Source organism: Gallus gallus, chromosome 3, assembly GCF_016699485.2.
Source record: "Gallus gallus isolate bGalGal1 chromosome 3, bGalGal1.mat.broiler.GRCg7b, whole genome shotgun sequence".
In the NCBI taxonomy this organism is placed as follows: Eukaryota; Metazoa; Chordata; class Aves; order Galliformes; family Phasianidae; genus Gallus; species Gallus gallus.
In genome coordinates this window covers 75,100,590-75,111,426 of record NC_052534.1, presented here as the reverse complement: position 1 = coordinate 75,111,426, position 10,837 = coordinate 75,100,590, and the positions used below count along the sequence as shown (strand labels likewise).

Genomic DNA, 10,837 nt, shown 5'->3' with positions numbered 1-10,837 from the left:
ATTGACTTCTGTTACCTTGTGTAGCTGAGTAGTTATGTGGATGTTCTGATTGAAAAACATGGAGGTAATCAGCTGCTGCTCTCATACAATTACTGCTTCAATTATGTACTGCTTATTTTTAGTGGACTTCAGTGCATCAGAAATTGAACAGTTCAATGAACTACAAACTTTCCTCTAAACCATATATGAATTGATTTGAATCATTGTCTTTTTCATTAAGGAAAAAGACAGTTTTGTGTCTAATATGTATTTTTTTTCCCCTGGAAGAGTAACAGGCATCCCTATGAGCTGAGTGGTGCGGTTGACACAGAGGATGCGATGCCATTCAGAGGGACCTTGACAGACTTGAAAGGTGGGCCTGGGTGAACTTAATGAGGTTCAACATGGCAAAGTGCAGGGTTTTGCACTTGGGCCGAAGGAACCCCAGGCATCTATACAGACTGGAAGGAGCAGTCCTTGAGAGCAGCTCTGCAGAGAAGGACCTGGGGGTCCTGATGGATGACAAACTTAACATGAGCCAGCAGTGTGCTCTTGCAGCTCGGAAAGCAAATGGTATCCTGGGCTCCATCATGAGAGGGGTGGCCAGCAGGGACAGGGAGGTGATTGTCCCTCTCTACTCTGCTCTTGTGAGGCCTCATCTGGAGTACTATGTCTAGGTATGGAGCCCCCAGTACAAGAAAGACAGAGAGCTGTTGGAGAGGGTCCAGAGAAGGGCCACAAAGATGATCAGGGGGCTGGAGCACCTCCCCTACGAAGACAGGCTGAGGGAGCTGGGCTTATTCAGCCTAGAGAAGAGAAGGCTGCGGGGTGACCTCATTGCAGCCTTTCAGTACCTGAAGGGAGCCTATAAACAGGAAGGGAGTAAACTCTTTTGAAAGGATAGATAACAGCAGGACAAGGGGGAACGGTTTTAAGTTGAAAGAGGGAAGATTTAGGTTAGATGTTAGGGGGAAGTTCTTTCCAGGAGAGTGGTGAGGTGCTGGAACGGGCTGCCCAGAGATGTTGTGGATGCCCTGTCTCTGGAGGTGTTCAAGGCCAGGTTGGATGCGGCCCTGGGCAACCTGGTCTAGTAAATGGGGAGGTTAGTGGCCCTGCCTGGCAGGGGGGTTGGAGATTCATGACCCTTGAGGTCCCTTCCAACCCAGGTCATTCTGTGATTCTTACTCCACTTACACTTTGCTAGTGTAACCTATGCCTCCTTTCATCCAACACACACATTTTTCCAATATTTGGTTTTAAAAAAAATCATAATTGACACAGGTATTAGAAGATTGACCAAGTAGAAGTTCATACAGAAGGGTTTATGGAAGAGACAGAGGTGTACAGTGAGATGAAAGCATGGAGATCAGGTACTGAATTTTGAGGGATTTCTAAGGCCTACGTAGGCTGTTGCCGGCTAGCTGACTATGTAGAATAATAGACTGGAGGAATGTCATTACCTTAGGCTCCAGTGCAATGCTTTAGCTGCTAATCTGTCATTCTACAGCTCTTTACTTTTTTTCAGCTAACTGTTTTCGTTCTAAACCGGCTGGAGGATAGTCTTTACCAATTCATCTTCATGCAGTAAGATTGCATTGCTAAAGCATGCCGAGAAGCAGATTTAAGGAATCCTTAGCTTAGAAGAATTTATGAAATCAGACAAGATGTTTCAGGAGCAGAGTTGGCTTTTGACTATTAAAGGCCAACTACATTCTGGGATGCTTTAGGCCCAGCACTGCCAGCTGAGTGAGGGAAGGGATTGCCCCACTCTACTCTGCGATGTGCATCCTAGCCTCAAACACTGGTTGCAGTTTTGGGCACCTCAATCTAAGAACGTAAAGCTATCAGAGAGCATCCAAAGTAGGGCTGCAGAGATGGTGAAAGATCTGAGGGCAAAATGTATGAGGAGCATCTGAAGTCCCCTTGATTTGTTCAGCCTGGAGAAGACCAAACTGAGGGGAGGCTTCATGATGGCCTACAGCTGGTTCTCCTTGTTGCTTGTTCTTGTGTCTCCCGCTGGATTCAGACATGCTTCTGCTTTTCCAACTCAAGTGGGTTGCAGCAGGCAAGTGGGTAGGTTTGTGCTTGAGAGTTGCATACACGCAGACACAATCATCTGCCTCCTACTAGCATTCACGCTGTAAGCTGTTTTCACCTATGACAGATGCTGTCATACATGTATCTTGAATGGGCATTCAAGAAACGTTTAGATGTTGTACTGAAGGACGTGAGTTATCGGTAAGTATTGGTAATTGGTGGGTGGTTGGACTGGATGATCTTGAAGGTCTTTTCCAACCTTGGTTATTCTATGATTCTGTGCTTATAAGAAGAGTTTCCTCAGGTACCACAAATTCTCTCTCACCTCCAAATGCAAAAGACAACATGAAGACCCATGGTTCCCTACCACCACCCCATATACCCCAGCCTTTTTTCCCCTTCATGTGTAATTAATCGTACAGTCCATTAGCAAGCTTGCATGAGCAATCCTTTAACAACACCAATTACTGGGCTGCTAAAGCAGAAACATGACAAATTGTCCCTAGGCAGCCTGCTGTCACCTCCCCTGCCACAGGAGAAGCCAACACTTTAACGCTGTGGCTATGCTGAGGGCTGAGTAATGGATGCTACCTGTCCTGGTGCTGTCACCTGTGTGAGAGAGAATAGGTGGCACAAAAATGTGCCAACCTGTGAATGAGCTGCTTCAGCTGAGAGCAGCAAAGCGTATTCTCCGTCAGGATGGGTAAATCACAGCTGATCAGTTTTCAAGTTTCTTCACTGAACAGAGTAAAAGAGGGTTCTGCTGAAAGGCATTGCCAATACTCCCTGGTGAGTCAGAGTGGGACACCAGGCTGATCAAATATCGGAGGCCTTGTGGCCAAATTTGAAAAGAAGAGATATGAAAATAAAGTACCAGTGATAGGCATGAGAGAGCATGAGGGAAGAAGCATATGGATAAGAAAGGCCCTGGGAAGTCTGGCTCTTTGGGGTGAGTATTAACATGCCTCTCAGGAGTAGGGAGTGTAGTGCTACCTCCCTTAAAGCATTTGAAATACAAGCAAACTGTATACCTTCTGCATTATACTGAGGCTGGAGAAAAGGTATTTTAGCCACCTTGTTTGCTTCAGGGAAAGGCTCTGAACACAAACACAGCTTTCAGAGAGACTAGTGCAGCCTATGCCAGAGAGGATTCATTGCTATGTAGATCTGAGCTCACCACAAAAAAGTGGGGATGGTGTATTTTGAGAACAAGTGGGAAAACTCTTAGGGAGAAGAGACCAAAGAGGAAAACAGTCCTGCACCTTTTAGGACTGAAGTGTATGTATTGTAATTCACTTTTTAGCTTACAAGTGTGGGTGAAGGACAGAGACATCTCATCCTGATGGGATGCAGAGGAATCTGGCTAATGCAGAGTGACCCAAAAGAGAGGTGATGACAAGGGTCGAGAGGAAGGAAAGGTCAAAGAAAAAAATTATTTGGGGTTTCCATAAAGTGCAGAACTAGGCAGTGGATGCTTTTTAGCATCAGAGCCTCATCTCTTGTATCTCTGAGGTCTCAAGAAATTCTACTTTAGGAAGTTGTATTCTTTTTTTAGGTCATGTCTCTCATAGATGCAAATCCTGAATGGTCTTCAGGGGTGACTGTAACCCAGCTGAAAAGTTCCTGCACTGAAGGCCTGTGTTTCTAAACAACTTAAGTCTAGGCGACTCCATTTGCAAAGAATCAGCCTCCAACAGACTAAATTAACTCACCAGGCAACAGAGTATGAAATCGGACATGACCGATCGATTTTTTGTCATTGATTGAGAGCGAAACTAATGGAATGTAAAGAAAATGCAGGAATGTATATGACTCTAAAAGGTGCTCATTTATTCATTTTAGAAAAGAAAATGTAATTCAGGATATGGGTGGAGACACAATGATTGAAGAACGGAACATAACAATGCATAGAGACTTTACAAACTATTGCCAAATAAACTGAGTCTGAAGGGAATGGCTTTGATAGATGCCACTGACTAAAATAATTGCATGATAATTTTGGCTAGAGGCAACATCCTATAATCTGATGGTTTAAAATCACACGCACGTTGTTTAGACTGAGTGATCTAAGCATCCAGATACAAAGAAAGGAGAAGTCTGCTCCAAGTACCACATCTATGCGTTGGCATTGAAAAAAAAAAAAGCACTGTGAAGGAAGTTTTCCAAGCTACAACCTTCAGCAGCTCTACATGCTCCTATAATGTTCTAAGAACAAATAACCAAGAGCTTCCTCTTAAGGTAAGCAAGCAGAAAAAAATCTGTCCAGGAAGGTGCAGAACAGGCAGATACCTGTCAGACTGATAGCAATTCGAATTAAAAACAGGAGTACTTTCATCTTAACATTTAATTTTTTTTTTGGAAAAGAAGTATATTTCAGTAAAGCTACAAATTTATGAAGGCTGTTATTTTTTGCAGTTTAGTTAAATGATTTTATTCACTTCCAGTGGATCAACTGGGCCAGTTAGTGGGTGTTAGCAGATGGGGAATTTTCAGGATGCTAAATGTGCATGTTGCCCCTTTTGAAATATAATGGCTGCAGGACAAAAAGATGATTTCAGACAGTGACATATTTCATTTTGACTATCGATTCCAGTTCTATTTTAATTTATAGTTGATAAAATTAAGGAAGATTTAACTCTGCAAATCACCTCTAAAGAGATCCTGGCACAAATTTAATACAGAAGTGATTTGAATACTGGAAATTGTTGAGATGAACTTTAATAGAAAATAAAAGAGAAGTAAAAAAAGAAAGAAAGACAGAAACTTCCTCTGTCAGCGATTGTGGATTTCCATCTGATTCTGATTATGTGCATGTATGGTTAATGTTTAAAGTGATCACATATAAATATTCAGACAGCTGCGAAGGTAGTCAGATGATATAAGGAGAAAAGTCCCAGGTATGCACAGTCTCCAGTGAAACTATATTTTCTGTCATATAGTGATATATCTATATATATATGGTTAAATACTGGTACCACTGATATTTGAAATTACCTTCTTACAGTAATCCAAAATTACTCTGTTACATGTGGCTCAAATAAAAATGGGGAGAGGAAAGGTAGGAAAAATGGAAGCATAAGGTAGTAAGGTAATTTTTGGCTGCTTTCTTTGAAACAATAGCTTTCATGGAGATAGATCCCTTTTATTATTTTTCATTTTATAGAGAGCATTTAGCATGTGAATCTTCACACTGCGGTCCTGTAAGTGCGGATTTTAAAAGAAAGTATCACGATGTAATGAGCCAACTTCAAAATGGCACTTTACAAAAGGCTGTAGTTTTCTGGAATTTGGAAGTCTTAAGAAGTAGATTAGCAAATAAAATTTAAGTGAGAACCCTGAGGTAGAGATGACTCCAGTTGCTTTCGATATTTCATTACTGTGTCAGCAGAAGTATTTCAGGAACACAGCAAAGACTGTGGGCTGCATTCACAAATACACAATTTGTGAATTTCATTTTCCTATTTCCATTTTTATTATCTGAATCTCCTCAAGATATTCCGGAGAAGTTGCAGCTGAACATAGAACAGCTTGGTGATGAATCAGAGAGATTCTGAGAAAGAGGCGATTAAAAAGATCATCTCACACTTACAGCTAAAGATCTTCACAGCACTCTTGTGTATTTTCTGCTTAATTTATATGTTTAAATTTATACTCAAGACAGAGTTTTAGTGATTCAGTGAGACTTTAAATGCACAAAATTCAAGATACAAATCCTGGACGCATTCTAAGTTTATGAATAAAGTTATAGACTGAGGCTATAAATGTATAGTTATGTGTAAATTAGCTGCGTACTTGTAGTTATGTATTTCAAGGCAAAAAAAAAAAAAAAAAAGTGGACTGTTATGCTAGTAGGCAGGAAAATACTGAACGGATGACATTAATAATGCTACCACCTTGTGGAACAAAATAAAAAATGTTCTGTCACACTTATAGGATACTTCTCAAAACTTTCTCAAATAAATGAAGACCTAATTAGTTGTTTCAGTTGTTTTTCTCCCAGAGCCATAGCAGAGCCACAGACAGGAATGTAGTAGGTGTAGAATTAATCTACTGATGGCAGTGTATTTGCAAAGTGGGAAAAAAAAGTGTCTTCTTTCATGGTGGGTGGAAAACATAGTGAAAGTGTAGGCTGTTAAGAAGTACTGTGGCTTATAGCCAAACTCTCTCTCTCTTAAAATAATCTCACTTTGCATCTTTTACTAGTAATTGTGGTGTCTACATTCATTTAATGACCTATTAAATAGAAAAGAATGATGAATTTATAAAATGTCTCTTTCCACCCAAAGCATAGATATGTAATATAATTATTAAAATGTGTATATACTAGAAAGGGTCATTTTGAAAAGAAATTCAGTAGTGTATTAAAATAACACTATTTTTTATACTTTAGATATGAACTTCTGACCATGGGCGACTGGAACTTGTTGGGCAGCATCCTTGAAGAAGTGCACATCCACTCCACTATAGTTGGCAAAATCTGGCTCACGATCCTGTTCATATTCCGGATGCTAGTGCTGGGAGTGGCTGCTGAGGATGTCTGGGATGACGAGCAGTCGGAGTTCATCTGCAACACAGAGCAACCTGGCTGCAGCAATATATGTTATGACAAGGCCTTCCCTATCTCTTTGATCAGATACTGGGTATTGCAGATCATATTTGTATCTTCTCCATCTCTTGTTTACATGGCCCATGCACTGTACAGATTAAGGGCTCTAGAGAAAGAGCGACAGAAGAGGAAAGCCCACTTGCGGGCTCAGCTAGAAGATCTGGAGCCCATGCCTGAAGAACACCGGAGAGTGGAGAGGGAGCTGCGAAAGCTGGAAGAACAGAAGAAAGTGAATAAGGCACCCTTGAGAGGGTCTCTGCTGCGCACCTATGTCCTACATATCCTGACCCGCTCAGTGGTTGAAGTGGGCTTTATGATAGGTCAGTATCTTTTGTATGGATTTCACATGTCACCCCTTTACAAATGTACTCGGCCCCCTTGCCCTAACACAGTGGATTGTTTTGTGTCCCGACCCACAGAGAAGACCATCTTTATGGTCTTCATGCACAGCATTGCTGCAGTCTCCCTATTCCTCAACATCCTAGAAATTGCCCACCTGGGCCTCAAGAAGATCCACAAGACCCTCTACGGGCGACTGCGGCAGCCCGTGGGCCCTGAGTATGACGAGGCCAGTCCTTACAACTCCAAGAAGAACTCTGTGGTCCCACCGGCCTGCCCGGCCGCCAACACCTCCCCTCCACGCTCTGCCGCGGCCCCGCCGCCCCCCACCGCTCCCTCGGCCACCCCTGCCCCCCCCTCCCCTCCTGGGCCGCCGGACCATCAGCACCAGGGAGAGCTCCGAGCCACCGCCCCGCCGCGCCGCCGGCACAGCGCGGCTCAGCACCACGGACAGCAGCCACCGCCGTCCTCCAGCAGCGAGGAGGCGCCGCGGGCGGCGGGGCCGGGGACGGCGGGGCCCGGAACGGGGGCTGGCCGCCGAGTGCTCCGTAAGCAGAGCCGCGTGAGCGTCTGTCGCGACCTGGAGGAGAACCGCGGGGAATCCCCGGACAGCGGGCACTGCCCGGGCACCCGCAAATCCAGCTTCCTCTCCCGGGTGCTCTCCGAGAGCCGGGCGGGCAGCGACAGCGAGAGCGCCGCCTCCCGCCGAGGCTCCGGTCCCGGCTCCGCCTCCTGTTCCGGCTCCGAGGGGCAGCGCCACGAGGAGGGCAGCCCGGCCGGCAGCCCGCCGCCGCCCGCGGCCATGGGACGCCGCGTGTCGATGGCAAGTAGTGGCCCCGGGGAGCGGGCGGGGGGTACTGACAGCCGGGGCAGCTCTTCTAAGTTTCCTGGCACCCCCACGGCTATGATCGTGCCCCGCACCCTTCGTGGCCTTCGGCGGGGAAAGCAGAAGCGCTGCAGAACTGCGTTTTCATCAGCTGTTCATGTCATTTGGCTGGATGTTCTAAACTTGCTTATACTCAGTGTTAATGTCATGCTTCCCTCCCTGAACAAATGAGTAGATTTTATCCTCTCCTCTCCTCTCCTCTCCTCTCCTCTCCTCTCCCCCTCCCCCTCCCCCTCCCCCCTCCCCCTCCCCTTCTCTTTTTCTTCCGATTGCTTCAGCTCATGGGATTTGCCCTCTTCTTTATGAACTCTTGCGGGAGCAAACCCATAGATACTTTTGTATAGGGCATGAAAGAAACAGAAGAGTACTTCACACGATACTCCAAGTTATCAATTCAGTTTAATCTCACACTTCCAAAAATAATGTTTGAAGATTTAAAACTAAAACAACAACAAACAAAACTGCTTATATGAATAGAACAAGGAAATTAGGAATTCTTTGGAAGAAAAGTTACTGGCAAACTCTAAGGGGAAAATGCATTCAATCCTTCACTGGAAGCTGGCACTAAATATCTCAATAGGAAATTGAACACAAAACGTGCATTTGACATGTGGAGTCAACTTTTCAGATTTGAGCTGTAATCAAACCAGCTATATATAGAAAGGAAGAAATGCCTTTCTTTTGGTAGGATTCTGACAGAACCATCATTTAGCCACAGTGAGGACTGTCAGGGCTACTTCAAACTTCCCTGTCTGGAACTGATAGAGGCAAAAAGCCATTTCTCTGCTTTCTGTCTAAATAGGTCTTAAAAACTTGAAAAATATTTATGCTGCAGCGGATTAATTTTACACCCAAAATAATCACTCATCATATTCTATTCAGATTTTTGGTTATTGCATTTGTTGAAGGTTTATTCAGATTGAAGTGCAAAAATGAGAGAAGCAGAAATCTCAAAAAGAATTAAGTTTGTTTGTTAAGTTTTTCAAAGTAAGTCAAAACATTCTCAAAAGTCTATTCCCTTGGGAAGAGAAATCTTTTCCTTCAGCCATTTCTGGTCAGACTTCTTTAGAATTAATGATGTCTGAGAAAAGATCACCGAAACAGGACCTTCAATGCACCAGGGAAAGCACATGGCAAAGTATAGGACTAGAGTCACTCCATGACAAGAATAATTTGCCACTGATTCTAGTTCACCTAATTCAGTGACAAGAGCCCCACAGAATACACAGGTGAGCTAAGCCTGCCATGATGGACACCTAGGATAAATACCACTATGAATCTCTGTATCGACAGGGAAATTTGTCATCTGCATGCAGCTGGGAAATGCTATCTGCAAGGCCAAACCCTCAGCACTGAGGAATGCTGTCAGCATGCTTTGAAGGGTTAGTGAGCAATCTGTTCAACACAACAGATTGTCTGATAATCTGTTCAAGTCTGATAAAATCAAAAGGCTGATTCAGTCTAAGGTCAGTATATAACTAGTACAGATAGAATCCTTACTGCTGGGAAGGAGTCAGGGCAGGAACTGCAGTGCTTCAGCATGTGATTATTGGAGCATTGCACAAAAGGTTATTGCCTCACTGCCTGATGTGTGCAGGGCTGTGCAAAGCCATTGGGATCACTGAAGAACACTTTTCCTTGCTTCAGGATGATAAAAATAAGAGATCTGTGGATCAACTGGATCATTAGAAAACGAGAGAGCTTTACCATCCACATCATCCTCTGTGAGCACCAACCAACCACTTTTCTTTTCCAACCATTTTCTATAAACCAGAGGAACAGTTGCACGAAGTCAGAAAGCTCTGCTGAAGATGGTCACAGCTTAATGTCTTATCATCAGAGTGTCACAGCTGAGCTGAACACAAGCATTTCTGCAACAACTCAACAATGTGTAATAGTTTGTTGCTATGTGCATTTGATTTCTTTCACTACCTTGTCTCTCCCTTTCTAAAGTAGAGCACTACAGCTGCATATTACCTGGGCACATCCAACACCACTTTTTCTTTTTTACATAAAGTTGTTTTTTAAATAGTCCTAAAGCATGCTCTGAAACCTGTGAGTTTAATTTGGTTAGCTGGGATTGGTATAGTTGCCTTGGACTGGTAACCCTTCTCACAAGGACGCAGCCTTTCACAAGACTTGGACCAACGTTATCCGATCTGCACCCCAAGCTGAATCTGCACTGTGCTAACTACTGTGACTGATAGCTCTCTTGCTAGAGCACCTGAGGATAGACCAAAACACTGGGGCCGTGTGACATATCTACTGGTTCTGTTGTGTTATTGAACGATGAGATGGTTTATGACATACTTAGAACTGTTTTAGCTGAACCAGTTTCTTGGAGAACCAAAATTACTGGATTGAAGATTTCCAGAAAGTATTAGGCATTTGGAGGACTCAACTTCAGATTCCTGTTTTGTTTCCTCTTACTTTCTCATTTCCATGCTTTTCTCTTTAACCCACTCTACGAAGAGTTCTCTACCCTTGTGGTGTCATTTCTTCAAATCTCTATTTTTGACTCCAAAGAAATCATTGTATCTTTAAAAGTAAAGGTCCTGCCTCATGCTGTATGAGGGCACGAAGCTGGTAGTTAAGAAGGCTGAGGCTGGTATCCCGGCTCTGCTGAAGTTGGGGAAATCTTACTGTTCCTTGTGCTCTGTTTCCTTCACTACATTGCTTTGTTTTATCCCTCTGTGGTGCCCAGTTCTTCTTCTGCTTCTCAATTCTCTATTCAGCTTTGAGCCTTTCACCCTGTGGGAGAACAGTCAGCAACGAGGAGTCTATGAACAAGTGAGCTGCTATTCAACCTGAATGCTCTGTCTTCTCCAGAACAAGGTGTGGTTACCGAGAATTTCAACAATACCGAGCAATAGATACCCACTTATTTAACTAGCTGCTCACTCGCTGCATTCCTGGGTCTGAGAACAGTTGGATAAGAGTCTATGCACATTGAAATAACAAATCTGATAGCTGCAGAAGAGTTCTTTTGA

The 10,837-nt window shown here is 43.7% G+C and overlaps 1 protein-coding gene across 1 annotated transcript; it reads left to right on the top strand.

Annotated features, from left to right (window-relative positions):
- The first annotated feature begins 6,422 nt into the window (after window positions 1–6,422).
- Window positions 6,423–8,018, top strand: GJA10 (gap junction protein, alpha 10, 62kDa). The gene has a single exon (XM_001235096.3). The coding sequence runs from the start codon at window positions 6,423–6,425 to the stop codon at window positions 8,016–8,018; it is 1,596 nt and encodes a 531-aa protein (XP_001235097.2).
- Window positions 8,019–10,837: the final 2,819 nt, after the last annotated feature.